We start from the raw sequence: 15031 nt of genomic DNA on the forward strand, positions 1-15031 counted from the left end.
CCCAAGGGGTTCCGTCGGTGCGTGTCTTCCCCGGAGCGGTCAGGCCGTCTCTAAAGTACACTGGCCATGGGCATTGCCTCTCCTTGGAACTTCCCACGTGTTTCTCTTTTTTATGGAACAGTGATTTTTCTAGAGGGGTTCTGGGCCACAAGGTTGTTGGGTCATTTTCTAGCCTTCTGTCGTGAAGAACGCTTTCCTGGGCGTTGGGGTGGTTTGTTGTTCCAGCTCCCTTTCTTGGCTTCTTTTGGGAGCTGGTGCAACAAGAGGAGCTCAGCCTCTGCCTTCTGGCTGAGATGTCACCCTTCAAACAGCAATGCCTGCCTGGAGATAATGATGGCATTTGCCAAAAGGGCTTCGTTTGGCACATGATATCTTGAAAGGACGTACACCGTCCTGTCAGCTATCAAAGGCTAGTTCAAATGACATAAAAATGAGAACTCTCCAATGGAGTCTTACAGTAGGTGGAGAGTCCGAAAGAAACTCCTTCAGTCATTTCACTGAGAGTCATTGATTGGGGACACCAAGAATATAGGAAGGAATGCAGAAAGAAAAGATGAAATTGTGTTCAGGATCGGGGGGAGGGATGAACAGGGCGTGCTTGCCTTGAATCCAGGCTTTGTTGGGGGGTGGGGCATAAAGATCAAACGGGTCTGAAACCACAAAGTGGTGATGGTAACACAGTATCACCAGAGTTACACAACAGTGTTCCCAAATTGCAACAATGATGAAAAAGTTTACTAAGTTAACCAACAAGTTCCCAACTTAACCAACAAAAATACAGGAAACCATACAAAAAATAAAACATCACCAGAAAGGTGGAAACAAACCAAATGCAAAGCAGTTCAGGGGAAAGGAACTCCATGTCCCCTGGGGGCAGACCGAGTTGACAGCGTCCACGGTGAGCCGACAGGGATGGAGGCGGCAGAGCCGACCGCTCCCCTGGACGTGGTGTTTCCGGCAAGGGCTCTGGGTCTCTGTCCAGAGCGGGGGCTCGTTCTTCCTGCAGGGGTGGGTGAGTCATCGTCGGCGTCTGGGTGTTGCGCGGGAGCCAGGGCAGGCTCTCCCTGCCGAGGCGGTGACTCCTCCTCTGCCTCGGGTTCTCCTGCCAAAGCCCGAGCAGGTACAGGTGCACGTGGAGGTGGAGGTTCTGGCTGAGGGGGTGGGACATCAGTGCCTGGGGCTGGGGGTCCTGCAGGCACGGAGATCCGATCTGCCCGGTGTGCTGGCCAGAACCCAGCTGGCCTGGTGTCTCTGCGAGGGCAAGTCTCGGTTCTCCATCTGCCCTCGGTGGATCCCTGGGTCCTGCACCTGGAGCCACCACCTCTGTAGGGACAGGTCTGGGAAGTGGAGCCTGGTTCCAGTTGGAGGCCAGTGCTAGAGCTGGGGGAGAAGCAAAGTTTGCCCACAGGCCAGCCTTGGCATGTGCATATCCCGGGACAGAAAGCTTCCAAGAGATTCCCAAAGAATACCCAGGGTCGGATGTCTTTTGGGACTGAAGTGTGCAAGAAGGGGGTGGGGGTGTGAGGCCAGCGCTTGCTGCAGGCCCAGCAGCATCTTTCGGGGACTCGTCCCTGTGTAGCTCAGCACCCCCTCCCCACACACTCCCGTGCACCAGCCCCAGCGTCCTCACCTCTGTGCTCTGGCGTGCTGGGCTCCAGGTCCTCCTGCTGCCTCAGAGGCTGGGGTTCTCGGGACTCTGGGTCGGAGCCGGGTGTGCTGAGCTCCGTGGCAGCCTCAGACTGGGCCGCCGGGTGTATCCTGTGTGGTGTCTCGGCAGCAGGCCTTCCCCGCCTCCGCTTCGCCCCCGGTGGGGCTGATGCCTCCGTGGGCACGCTCACCTGGAGCCTGCACTGGGCCTCAGGGGCGGCGGGGTGGTGCTCCGACCCCTCCCTCCGGGAGGTGGACGGGGTGTCCCCGTCCTCGGCCTCATCACGTGGGAAGCTCTGCAACGACAGTGACCGTCAGCCAGCCATGCTGGGACTTTTCCGAGCTGGGCCTGGCCAGTGGAGCCGCTGCTTCTGCCTGCTCGAACTTCTCTTCCCAGAAGGGTCAGAGACGTGTGTCTGCTCAGATCCCCACCCGGGACGAAAGAGACCCACCTGAGGGTGTGAGGCCAGCCTGGGCGGCCGGCGCTGCCCGCACTCTCCCCATCCCAGCCAGCCTGCTCTCCCCTGGGGTGTGGACACAACTTGCCCGCAGGCTTCTGACCCCACATCCGCCTGGGCTTCCTTGAGGGAGACACACCCCGAGAAACCCGCATCCACACACACAGGCAAAGGACCCGGTGTTTCCGGGTGGCATGGGAGAGGTGGGCTGGCCCGGCCTGGGGCTCCCCGTGTTACCTTTCTGTTTCTCCGGGCAAAGGGCCAGAGGCCTCTCGGGGGTGCCCTGAGCCAACGTCGACAGGGTGCCCACGCACACTGCCTGTGAGCTCTCCTGAGGCCCCGGCCTCTGGGCAGGGGCAAACAGCAGAACATCCTGGCAGCAAGTGATCTGGCTGGGGGCTCCTCTCCGCTCTGGAGGCCTGGATACCCGGGTTGCGGGTTCTGTTGGGTTCTGTTGCCGGCAGGTGACATCATTTCCTGGGGTTCGTGCTGAGGTCCCTTCCCCAAAACTTCCCAAGGGAATCTCTGGGTTTCTGACTGCTCGACCACCCCCCTTAGGCCATGTGCAGGCACAGTGACAGCCACACAGCCCAGCCCACAGCCCTGGGGAGGCCTGGGTGCAGCCAGGGCCTGAGCTCCGAGGACCCCGCTGCTCTCAGACCAGGCTCCTTCTTCTCATAAGTGGTGTGGCCCTGGACAAGCGTATGCCCCTCAGGGTTTCCCCAGTCTCTCCATCTGGAGAGTGGGGGTCATTCTCCCATCTGCTTCCTAGGTCTGTCGGCCTACGAGCAGCTCCATGCCTTTCCACCTGGGGCCGATATCACGTGGAGCTTGTGCGCTGAGACTTCAGAAAGAAAGACTCCATCCAGGGCTGACACAGCACAGAATGGGGCAGAACGAGGCCTGGATGTGCCGTGGTACCCAGGAAAAGGCACTCCCCCTCCTGAGTGTTTTGAGACCCCGCATCCAAGTTGGAGGCGCGAAAGGAAGACTCGAAGGTCTCCCTCTCTTATAGAAAAGAGTAGCCAACTTTCTGGTCCTCTGTTTCCATTGAGATTCTGTTCAAGTGTCCCAGCTCGGCTTCTGCGGGTGGCTGAGCTTCTAATGGCTCCCTGCGTTCTTGTCTTTTCCTCTCCAAACCTTCCGTCCTTTTCCCCCTTCTGGGGTGGATGGGCGCTGTCATTGCTTCTACCTTCGAGACAGATTGATGAAAAGTCTGGACCGTCGACTCCTTTCCTCTCTTTGGTTCCGTGTCTCTCTCTGTCTGTGTCCCTCTCTTTTCCCTTCTCGATTCAGTCTGTGTCTTCCTCTTTCTCTCTCGTGTGTGGATGGATGGATGCTAGGAATGCACATGTATATGATTAGATGAGGGTTATGTTTTAGGGATAGGTTAGAGGGAGAGAAAGGCTTTAGGTCGGAGTTGGTCATGGGGGAAGGGTCAAGGGTGGTGGTGGTGTTTCTTGGAATCTGAGTGCTGTGCATTCTTCGTCTCTTTCCATATGAACCCCTTCTCAGATACACCACTTGCAAGGAGTCTCTCATGTTCCGTTTCCCATCTTTTGCATTTCGGAATGCTTAGCTTCTCTGTTGTGAAGAGGTTCCATTGGATGGAAACCCATTGGCGTACTTCGTTTTCCTCTTTCCCTTACTTGAAGAGACCCATTTCTACCTCCGCCCAGCAAATGGCAAGGAGACTCTGATGTTAAGGAGCCTTTGACCTACGCTTCTTTCTAGCTGTCTCATGACATCAGTCTTTAGGGTGAGGTTTTTCCCCGATATTGAGGTGGTGTGAGATCAAAACCAATAGCGTTCTTCAGATGTAGCTGTCTGGTTTTCCCATGGACATTTATTGAAGAGGCTTTCTTGTTCCCATTTGGATATTCTCCCCTTTTGTGTCAGAGATGAGTTGACCATGGATGCCGGGGTTTGTTTCTGGACCCTCAACTTTATTCCATCGATCTGGATCTGTGTGTGTTGTTGTATTCCCAATAGCATACTGTCCTGCTGCTGCCGCTGCGCCTAAGTCATTTCAGTCGTGTCTGACTCTGCGCGACCCCATGGCCTGCAGCCTACCAGGCTCCTCCGTCCAGGGCGTTTTCCAGGCAAGAGTACTGGAGTGGGTCGCCATCGCCTTCTCCGATACTCTCCTGAGGATCCTAGTTTGGTCGTCTAATTTCCTTTCACACAACCTTGGATGTCCGTATCGGGGCTTTTTCGTCGGATTGTATTGACAATTTAGGCTCTTTTCTGTTTCCGTACCCCTTTTGCAATTCTTTGTTCGGTGCGAAAATGCATTGGCATTTTGGGAGGAATAGCATCGAAGCTGTGGATTGCCTTGTGGGGCTGTGACATCATTTTCCCAATAGGAATTCTTTCAAGCCCTGAGCACAGCTTCTCTTTCCAGTGGTTGGTGTGGGCTTGATCTTCCTTCTTCCATCTCTCGCCGTTTTGTGAGAACAGGTCCTTCCTTCCCTTCTGGGTTAGATGGACTCGTGGGTATCACTTCAGTGAATGGCATTGTCAGTGGGGGTGATAATTCCCTTCTCATTGGAAGACTTTGCTGTGAGTATTAGAAATGCAAGTGATTTCTCTTCCCCTTCCTCCCTGTCCATCTCTCAGAGCCACCGGGAAACAGAGGCCTCATCCAGGGTCACACAGGCCTGAGGGAGTGCAACTAGACTGTTGTTTCTTCAGGCCCTCAGTGCTGGACATCATCCGGGATACTCTGTGTGTGTCTTCCTCAGTCTGGTGTCCCTTCAGACCTTTCCCTAGTTTTCACAGGCTTGTCGTGTTGGTGTTCTTTGACTGTTTGGAGACACATCCTTGAGAAGCTTTGTGTTTCCACTCATTCGTCTCGCGATGTATGACCTGTCTTTTGCTTTTGTAATGAGGTCTTTCCCACAGTAGATATCTTTGATTTTGCAAAGTCCACTGTATTCTCTGGGTTGTTTTGTGGGCTGCCTTTTTGTTTTGTGTGTGAAGACTCAAAGCACGTGTCCGGTTTCTGCTCATTGTTCTTCTAGATTTGTGACAAGTTTTCATGGAAACTTTGTCTAGGGATAACTGGAAGTGAACTCGGTGTAAGGTGTCAAGTCTCCATCTCCATTCATGTCATGCCCTGCAGTTTCCAATTCCCTGTTCCTGAGTGGTTTTGGAGACCTTGTGGGAAGTTTGGTTGCATCGGAGTTTGCGTTTCCACCTTGAGTAGATTCCCACTGTTCTGCCCTCAGGGACACTGTCAAGGGGGAGTGAGGAGCAGCCTGCACTTCCAGCAGTGACCACACGGTGGGGCGAGTGCTGCTCTCCCCTCTGGGAGCCCCAGGCCACAGGCATCCCAGTGAGGAGCCAGCTCTGTGCTCAGCTGAAAGGAGTTAGTCTCTCAGGAGCCTCTGAGCCCTTGCCTTTGGATCACCCAGGGTGGGCATTTGCTGTGACAGAAAAAAATTGCCCTGAATTCCATGGATGGAAGAGCCTGGCTGTGTAGAGTTCGTGAGTTGCCGTGAATCAGACACAACTGAGGACACAAAAATTCAATAGACTAAAACACTTTTTGGGGGTGGGGGGAGTGAAAGGGGGTGATGTGGGGTTTTTTGTCTTATATAATAGCCGAGGGAAATCTAGTTTAAACCTAAATTCACATAGATGGGAAAGGTATAGCTCTCCGTCACCCTATTAAAAAAAAAAAAAAAACGTCTTAACTTTTCTGAAAGCTTATTTAGTAGCTTCCTTGAGCAGTTCATTGTGAAGGATTTTTTTTTTTTTCTGTGACATTGGCCTCATTAAAAAGTACGGTTTGCCTTTACTGGATAATTTTGTTCATTGGTTTGTTAGGGAATCTTGGTAATATTTGAGTTTCCTGGGGAGTATGGTCACATGACCTGGCCCTGGCCAATCGGTGCGTTCCACCTCCCTGGCCACTGTGATTGGCTCCGGACTGGGGCAGTGCCCAATCGGGGCCCGGGGCCGGGCCTCACGTTGGAAGCCAGGGGAAGACGAGCTCTCGTTCTGCTGGGGTAGGGGAAGGGGTGGGGCCGGGGGAGGTCAGGCTCCAGCAGTGGGAGGGGCTTGAGGTCCGCCTGCGGCAGTTGGTGACCTTCCTGCTCCCCTCAGGGCAGAGCCGCCGGCCTGAGAATGAGGGCGCTGCTGAGCCCAGGGGCTGGGATGGCCCGCTGCTGCTGTGGTCCCAGAGCTCCACCCGAGACCTGAGGGAGGCCGTCTGCCCGTGAGTCCTCTCCCGCTTGTCTGTCAGCTTGTTTGAACCATGCTGGGTTTTCTGCCCAGCTGGCTAAGGGGAGTCCCTGGAAATGCAAGGGTGTGGGTTTTGGCAGACTTCAGGGAAGACATGCCAGATGAGCCTGGGAGACTCCAGCTTAATCTGGATTCAGGAGATATCTCTTCGGGCCAGCTAGTAATTGTAGGATAAGCCTAATGAGTCTTCACAGGATGAAGGGAGTAACGTGCCAAGGTAGCAATCGATGTCCTCATTCGAGAGGATGAAGCTGGTGCTCAGAGAAGGGGGGAACTTGGCCAGAGCAAGGAGGTGTGCACCCAGACAGAACCCCCAGATCCGGCCATTTGAGCTCAGGGAGGCCACTGGTGTGGCTTGTCCCTGTAGCAGGCGCCGAGGCACGCAGCCCACCCTGATTCCTGCGGGGGCCTGACTTGGGAAGTGCCATCTGGTAGCTTTGAGACTCACCAAACCAAATTGCACTGGAGAGAGGAAGGACACCTTCCTTCATCCACCCCCCACCCCCGCCGGATTCCCACATACCCTGACCCCTTTCTCTTGATTTCGGAGCCATTTCCAGAGTCCCGCTCATATGACCTCATTCGAAGTGCACTGTGGACGAGCTTCCATCTGCAGCTGCTACCACAGCAGCCAAGGGCTTTAGCTCCCGAGTACCTCCCTTCCTTTGGAACTTGGGGGCCCTCTACTCCCCACTTGCACACCACAGACCTTTGCTGAGGATTGTGGGGACCCTCACTCAGTTTGCAGCACGTTGTAGCCATCCCTGTCCTCTCAATACCTCCCTTGCCACTCAGCTTGTGAGCCCCTTTGGAGCAGCGTGGCCCACCTGGCTGCAACGGAAGAGACACAGCTGACAGTGAAACAACAGCTTAGATCTGACAGCCGGAAAGCTCTGTCAAAAGGGACCTCCCTCTTCACACCGTAGAGGCTGTAGGAGCCGCCAGGCTTTCGGAACCAGTGCTGGGGCCAAAATGACCCCACAGCCGTTTTCCTTCCTGGGGAGGGTTCTGGCTCGAGTGGGAATGGCTCAAGTCTCCTAAGGTTCTGAAAGCCCACTGTGTGCAGATTCACGGTACACAGAGAGGAGAAGGTGGAGTCCTGCCCTGGAGGTGGTCACAGCTCACGGATGAGCCAGGCAGGCAGGCAGGCAGGCAGGGCATGAGAACACCTGAGCTGCCTTCATGAGTGAATGGTGTGGGGGCAGAGGAAGAGAAGCCGGTCTGCTCCCTCATGTGGTGCCCAGGGCAGGTTGTCCCCAGAGGAAACCCTTACGACGGTGAGGACTCTCACTGCTGTTTCCCAAGGGGTTCCGTCGGTGCGTGTCTTCCCCGGAGCGGTCAGGCCGTCTCTAAAGTACACTGGCCATGGGCATTGCCTCTCCTTGGAACTTCCCACGTGTTTCTCTTTTTTATGGAACAGTGATTTTTCTAGAGGGGTTCTGGGCCACAAGGTTGTTGGGTCATTTTCTAGCCTTCTGTCGTGAAGAACGCTTTCCTGGGCGTTGGGGTGGTTTGTTGTTCCAGCTCCCTTTCTTGGCTTCTTTTGGGAGCTGGTGCAACAAGAGGAGCTCAGCCTCTGCCTTCTGGCTGAGATGTCACCCTTCAAACAGCAATGCCTGCCTGGAGATAATGATGGCATTTGCCAAAAGGGCTTCGTTTGGCACATGATATCTTGAAAGGACGTACACCGTCCTGTCAGCTATCAAAGGCTAGTTCAAATGACATAAAAATGAGAACTCTCCAATGGAGTCTTACAGTAGGTGGAGAGTCCGAAAGAAACTCCTTCAGTCATTTCACTGAGAGTCATTGATTGGGGACACCAAGAATATAGGAAGGAATGCAGAAAGAAAAGATGAAATTGTGTTCAGGATCGGGGGGAGGGATGAACAGGGCGTGCTTGCCTTGAATCCAGGCTTTGTTGGGGGGTGGGGCATAAAGATCAAACGGGTCTGAAACCACAAAGTGGTGATGGTAACACAGTATCACCAGAGTTACACAACAGTGTTCCCAAATTGCAACAATGATGAAAAAGTTTACTAACTTAACCAACAAGTTCCCAACTTAACCAACAAAAATACAGGAAACCATACAAAAAATAAAACATCACCAGAAAGGTGGAAACAAACCAAATGCAAAGCAGTTCAGGGGAAAGGAACTCCATGTCCCCTGGGGGCAGACCGAGTTGACAGCGTCCACGGTGAGCCGACAGGGATGGAGGCGGCAGAGCCGACCGCTCCCCTGGACGTGGTGTTTCCGGCAAGGGCTCTGGGTCTCTGTCCAGAGCGGGGGCTCGTTCTTCCTGCAGGGGTGGGTGAGTCATCGTCGGCGTCTGGGTGTTGCGCGGGAGCCAGGGCAGGCTCTCCCTGCCGAGGCGGTGACTCCTCCTCTGCCTCGGGTTCTCCTGCCAAAGCCCGAGCAGGTACAGGTGCACGTGGAGGTGGAGGTTCTGGCTGAGGGGGTGGGACATCAGTGCCTGGGGCTGGGGGTCCTGCAGGCACGGAGATCCGATCTGCCCGGTGTGCTGGCCAGAACCCAGCTGGCCTGGTGTCTCTGCGAGGGCAAGTCTCGGTTCTCCATCTGCCCTCGGTGGATCCCTGGGTCCTGCACCTGGAGCCACCACCTCTGTAGGGACAGGTCTGGGAAGTGGAGCCTGGTTCCAGTTGGAGGCCAGTGCTAGAGCTGGGGGAGAAGCAAAGTTTGCCCACAGGCCAGCCTTGGCATGTGCGTATCCCGGGACAGAAAGCTTCCAAGAGATTCCCAAAGAATACCCAGGGTCGGATGTCTTTTGGGACTGAAGTGTGCAAGAAGGGGGTGGGGGTGTGAGGCCAGCGCTTGCTGCAGGCCCAGCAGCATCTTTCGGGGACTCGTCCCTGTGTAGCTCAGCACCCCCTCCCCACACACTCCCGTGCACCAGCCCCAGCGTCCTCACCTCTGTGCTCTGGCGTGCTGGGCTCCAGGTCCTCCTGCTGCCTCAGAGGCTGGGGTTCTCGGGACTCTGGGTCGGAGCCGGGTGTGCTGAGCTCCGTGGCAGCCTCAGACTGGGCCGCCGGGTGTATCCTGTGTGGTGTCTCGGCAGCAGGCCTTCCCCGCCTCCGCTTCGCCCCCGGTGGGGCTGATGCCTCCGTGGGCACGCTCACCTGGAGCCTGCACTGGGCCTCAGGGGCGGGGGGGTGGTGCTCCGACCCCTCCCTCCGGGAGGTGGACGGGGTGTCCCCGTCCTCGGCCTCATCACGTGGGAAGCTCTGCAACGACAGTGACCGTCAGCCAGCCATGCTGGGACTTTTCCGAGCTGGGCCTGGCCAGTGGAGCCGCTGCTTCTGCCTGCTCGAACTTCTCTTCCCAGAAGGGTCAGAGACGTGTGTCTGCTCAGATCCCCACCCGGGAGGAAAGAGACCCACCTGAGGGTGTGAGGCCAGCCTGGGCGGCCGGCGCTGCCCGCACTCTCCCCATCCCAGCCAGGCTGCTCTCCCCTGGGGTGTGGACACAACTTGCCCGCAGGCTTCTGACCCCACATCCGCCTGGGCTTCCTTGAGGGAGACACACCCCGAGAAACCCGCATCCACACACACAGGCAAAGGACCCGGTGTTTCCGGGTGGCATGGGAGAGGTGGGCTGGCCCGGCCTGGGGCTCCCCGTGTTACCTTTCTGTTTCTCCGGGCAAAGGGCCAGAGGCCTCTCGGGGGTGCCCTGAGCCAACGTCGACAGGGTGCCCACGCACACTGCCTGTGAGCTCTCCTGAGGCCCCGGCCTCTGGGCAGGGGCAAACAGCAGAACATCCTGGCAGCAAGTGATCTGGCTGGGGGCTCCTCTCCGCTCTGGAGGCCTGGATACCCGGGTTGCGGGTTCTGTTGGGTTCTGTTGCCGGCAGGTGACATCATTTCCTGGGGTTCGTGCTGAGGTCCCTTCCCCAAAACTTCCCAAGGGAATCTCTGGGTTTCTGACTGCTCGACCACCCCCCTTAGGCCATGTGCAGGCACAGTGACAGCCACACAGCCCAGCCCACAGCCCTGGGGAGGCCTGGGTGCAGCCAGGGCCTGAGCTCCGAGGACCCCGCTGCTCTCAGACCAGGCTCCTTCTTCTCATAAGTGGTGTGGCCCTGGGCAAGCGTATGCCCCTCAGGGTTTCCCCAGTCTCTCCATCTGCAGAGTGGGGGTCATTCTCCCATCTGCTTCCTAGGTCTGTCGGCCTACGAGCAGCTCCATGCCTTTCCACCTGGGGCCGATATCACGTGGAGCTTGTGTGCTGAGACTTCAGAAAGAAAGACTCCATCCAGGGCTGACACAGCACAGAATGGGGCAGAACGAGGCCTGGATGCGCCGTGGTACCCAGGAAAAGGCACTCCCCCTCCTGAGTGTTTTGAGACCCCGCATCCAAGTTGGAGGCGCGAAAGGAAGACTCGAAGGTCTCCCTCTCTTATAGAAAAGAGTAGCCAACTTTCTGGTCCTCTGTTTCCATTGAGATTCTGTTCAAGTGTCCCAGCTCGGCTTCTGCGGGTGGCTGAGCTTCTAATGGCTCCCTGCGTTCTTGTCTTTTCCTCTCCAAACCTTCCGTCCTTTTCCCCCTTCTGGGGTGGATGGGCGCTGTCATTGCTTCTACCTTCGAGACAGATTGATGAAAAGTCTGGACCGTCGACTCCTTTCCTCTCTTTGGTTCCGTGTCTCTCTCTGTCTGTGTCCCTCTCTTTTCCCTTCTCGATTCAGTCTGTGTCTTCCTCTTTCTCTCTCGTGTGTGGATGGATGGATGCTAGGAATGCACATGTATATGATTAGATGAGGGTTATGTTTTAGGGATAGGTTAGAGGGAGAGAAAGGCTTTAGGTCGGAGTTGGTCATGGGGGAAGGGTCAAGGGTGGTGGTGGTGTTTCTTGGAATCTGAGTGCTGTGCATTCTTCGTCTCTTTCCATATGAACCCCTTCTCAGATACACCACTTGCAAGGAGTCTCTCATGTTCCGTTTCCCATCTTTTGCATTTCTGAATGCTTAGCTTCTCTGTTGTGAAGAGGTTCCATTGGATGGAAACCCATTGGCGTACTTCGTTTTCCTCTTTCCCTTACTTGAAGAGACCCATTTCTACCTCCGCCCAGCAAATGGCAAGGAGACTCTGATGTTAAGGAGCCTTTGACCTACGCTTCTTTCTAGCTGTCTCATGACATCAGTCTTTAGGGTGAGGTTTTTCCCCGATATTGAGGTGGTGTGAGATCAAAACCAATAGCGTTCTTCAGATGTAGCTGTCTGGTTTTCCCATGGACATTTATTGAAGAGGCTTTCTTGTTCCCATTTGGATATTCTCCCCTTTTGTGTCAGAGATGAGTTGACCATGGATGCCGGGGTTTGTTTCTGGACCCTCAACTTTATTCCATCGATCTGGATCTGTGTGTGTTGTTGTATTCCCAATAGCATACTGTCCTGCTGCTGCCGCTGCGCCTAAGTCATTTCAGTCGTGTCTGACTCTGCGCGACCCCATGGCCTGCAGCCTACCAGGCTCCTCCGTCCAGGGCGTTTTCCAGGCAAGAGTACTGGAGTGGGTCGCCATCGCCTTCTCCGATACTCTCCTGAGGATCCTAGTTTGGTCGTCTAATTTCCTTTCACACAACCTTGGATGTCCGTATCGGGGCTTTTTCGTCGGATTGTATTGACAATTTAGGCTCTTTTCTGTTTCCGTACCCCTTTTGCAATTCTTTGTTCGGTGCGAAAATGCATTGGCATTTTGGGAGGAATAGCATCGAAGCTGTGGATTGCCTTGTGGGGCTGTGACATCATTTTCCCAATAGGAATTCTTTCAAGCCCTGAGCACAGCTTCTCTTTCCAGTGGTTGGTGTGGGCTTGATCTTCCTTCTTCCATCTCTCGCCGTTTTGTGAGAACAGGTCCTTCCTTGCCTTCTGGGTTAGATGGACTCGTGGGTATCACTTCAGTGAATGGCATTGTCAGTGGGGGTGATAATTCCCTTCTCATTGGAAGACTTTGCTGTGAGTATTAGAAATGCAAGTGATTTCTCTTCCCCTTCCTCCCTGTCCATCTCTCAGAGCCACCGGGAAAGAGAGGCCTCATCCAGGGTCACACAGGCCTGAGGGAGTGCAACTAGACTGTTGTTTCTTCAGGCCCTCAGTGCTGGACATCATCCGGGATACTCTGTGTGTGTCTTCCTCAGTCTGGTGTCCCTTCAGACCTTTCCCTAGTTTTCACAGGCTTGTCGTGTTGGTGTTCTTTGACTGTTTGGAGACACATCCTTGAGAAGCTTTGTGTTTCCACTCATTCGTCTCGCGATGTATGACCTGTCTTTTGCTTTTGTAATGAGGTCTTTCCCACAGTAGATATCTTTGATTTTGCAAAGTCCACTGTATTCTCTGGGTTGTTTTGTGGGCTGCCTTTTTGTTTTGTGTGTGAAGACTCAAAGCACGTGTCCGGTTTCTGCTCATTGTTCTTCTAGATTTGTGACAAGTTTTCATGGAAACTTTGTCTAGGGATATCTGGAAGTGAACTCGGTGTAAGGTGTCAAGTCTCCATCTCCATTCATGTCATGCCCTGCAGTTTCCAATTCCCTGTTCCTGAGTGGTTTTGGAGACCTTGTGGGAAGTTTGGTTGCATCGGAGTTTGCGTTTCCACCTTGAGTAGATTCACACTGTTCTGCCCTCAGGGACACTGTCAAGGGGGAGTGAGGAGCAGCCTGCACTTCCAGCAGTGACCACACGGTGGGGCGAGTGCTGCTCTCCCCTCTGGGAGCCCCAGGCCACAGGCATCCCAGTGAGGAGCCAGCTCTGTGCTCAGCTAAAAGGAGTTAGTCTCTCAGGAGCCTCTGAGCCCTTGCCTTTGGATCACCCAGGGTGGGCATTTGCTGTGACAGAAAAAAATTGCCCTGAATTCCATGGACGGAAGAGCCTGGCTGTGTAGAGTTCGTGAGTTGCCGTGAATCAGACACAACTGAGGACACAAAAATTCAATAGACTAAAACACTTTTTGGGGGTGGGGGGAGTGAAAGGGGGTGATGTGGGGTTTTTTGTCTTATATAATAGCCGAGGGAAATCTAGTTTAAACCTAAATTCACATAGATGGGAAAGGTATAGCTCTCCGTCACCCTATTAAAAAAAAAAAAAAACGTCTTAACTTTTCTGAAAGCTTATTTAGTAGCTTCCTTGAGCAGTTCATTGTGAAGGATTTTTTTTTTTTTTTCTGTGACATTGGCCTCATTAAAAAGTACGGTTTGCCTTTACTGGATAATTTTGTTCATTGGTTTGTTAGGGAATCTTGGTAATATTTGAGTTTCCTGGGGAGTATGGTCACATGACCTGGCCCTGGCCAATCGGTGCGTTCCACCTCCCTGGCCACTGTGATTGGCTCCGGACTGGGTCAGTGCCCAATCGGGGCCCGGGGCCGGGCCTCACGTTGGAAGCCAGGGGAAGACGAGCTCTCGTTCTGCTGGGGTAGGGGAAGGGGTGGGGCCGGGGGAGGTCAGGCTCCAGCAGTGGGAGGGGCTTGAGGTCCGCCTGCGGCAGTTGGTGACCTTCCTGCTCCCCTCAGGGCAGAGCCGCCGGCCTGAGAATGAGGGCGCTGCTGAGCCCAGGGGCTGGGATGGCCCGCTGCTGCTGTGGTCCCAGAGCTCCACCCGAGACCTGAGGGAGGCCGTCTGCCCGTGAGTCCTCTCCCGCTTGTCTGTCAGCTTGTTTGAACCATGCTGGGTTTTCTGCCCAGCTGGCTAAGGGGAGTCCCTGGAAATGCAAGGGTGTGGGTTTTGGCAGACTTCAGGGAAGACATGCCAGATGAGCCTGGGAGACTCCAGCTTAATCTGGATTCAGGAGATATCTCTTCGGGCCAGCTAGTAATTGTAGGATAAGCCTAATGAGTCTTCACAGGATGAAGAGAGTAACGTGCCAAGGTAGCAATCGATGTCCTCATTCGAGAGGATGAAGCTGGTGCTCAGAGAAGGGGGGAACTTGGCCAGAGCAAGGAGGTGTGCACCCAGACAGAACCCCCAGATGCGGCCATTTGAGCTCAGGGAGGCCACTGGTGTGGCTTGTCCCTGTAGCAGGCGCCGAGGCACGCAGCCCACCCTGATTCCTGCGGGGGCCTGACTTGGGAAGTGCCATCTGGTAGCTTTGAGACTCACCAAACCAAATTGCACTGGAGAGAGGAAGGACACCTTCCTTCATCCACCCCCCACCCCCGCCGGATTCCCACATACCCTGACCCCTTTCTCTTGATTTCGGAGCCATTTCCAGAGTCCCGCTCATATGACCTCATTCGAAGTGCACTGTGGACGAGCTGCCATCTGCAGCTGCTACCACAGCAGCCAAGGGCTTTAGCTCCCGAGTACCTCCCTTCCTTTGGAACTTGGGGGCCCTCTACTCCCCACTTGCACACCACAGACCTTTGCTGAGGATTGTGGGGACCCTCACTCAGTTTGCAGCACGTTGTAGCCATCCCTGTCCTCTCAATACCTCCCTTGCCACTCAGCTTGTGAGCCCCTTTGGAGCAGCGTGGCCCACCTGGCTGCAACGGAAGAGACACAGCTGACAGTGAAACAACAGCTTAGATCTGACAGCCGGAAAGCTCTGTCAAAAGGGACCTCCCTCTTCACACCGTAGAGGCTGTAGGAGCCGCCAGGCTTTCGGAACCAGTGCTGGGGCCAAAATGACCCCACAGCCGTTTTCCTTCCTGGGGAGGGTTCTGGCTCGAGTGGGAAT

At 54.9% G+C, this 15031-nt stretch overlaps 1 protein-coding gene and 1 long non-coding RNA gene across 2 annotated transcripts in view; one reads left to right on the forward strand and one right to left on the reverse strand.

Annotated features, from left to right (window-relative positions):
• The window catches only part of LOC145530003 (uncharacterized), a 270063-nt gene that overhangs the window by 162190 nt on the left and 92842 nt on the right, over positions 1 to 15031 (forward strand). Inside the window, exons 7-8 of the long non-coding RNA XR_014071398.1 lie at positions 6216 to 6327; positions 13869 to 13980. This is a non-coding gene — a long non-coding RNA (uncharacterized LOC145530003). The remainder of the gene's footprint in view (positions 1 to 6215; positions 6328 to 13868; positions 13981 to 15031) is intronic.
• LOC145529934 (uncharacterized) lies at positions 8366 to 10152 on the reverse strand. The gene is made up of 3 exons (XM_081550705.1): positions 9995 to 10152; positions 9283 to 9595; positions 8366 to 9032 (listed from the first exon to the last, which is right to left on the reverse strand). Exons 1-3 carry the CDS (start codon positions 10127 to 10129, stop codon positions 8395 to 8397), a joined length of 1086 nt encoding a protein of 361 aa, XP_081406831.1. The 5' UTR covers positions 10130 to 10152; the 3' UTR covers positions 8366 to 8394.

The sequence above is a fragment of the Giraffa tippelskirchi genome, chromosome 12, assembly GCF_054371585.1.
Source record: "Giraffa tippelskirchi isolate mGirTip1 chromosome 12, T2T-mGirTip1v1.2.pri, whole genome shotgun sequence".
NCBI lineage: Eukaryota > Metazoa > Chordata > Mammalia > Artiodactyla > Giraffidae > Giraffa > Giraffa tippelskirchi.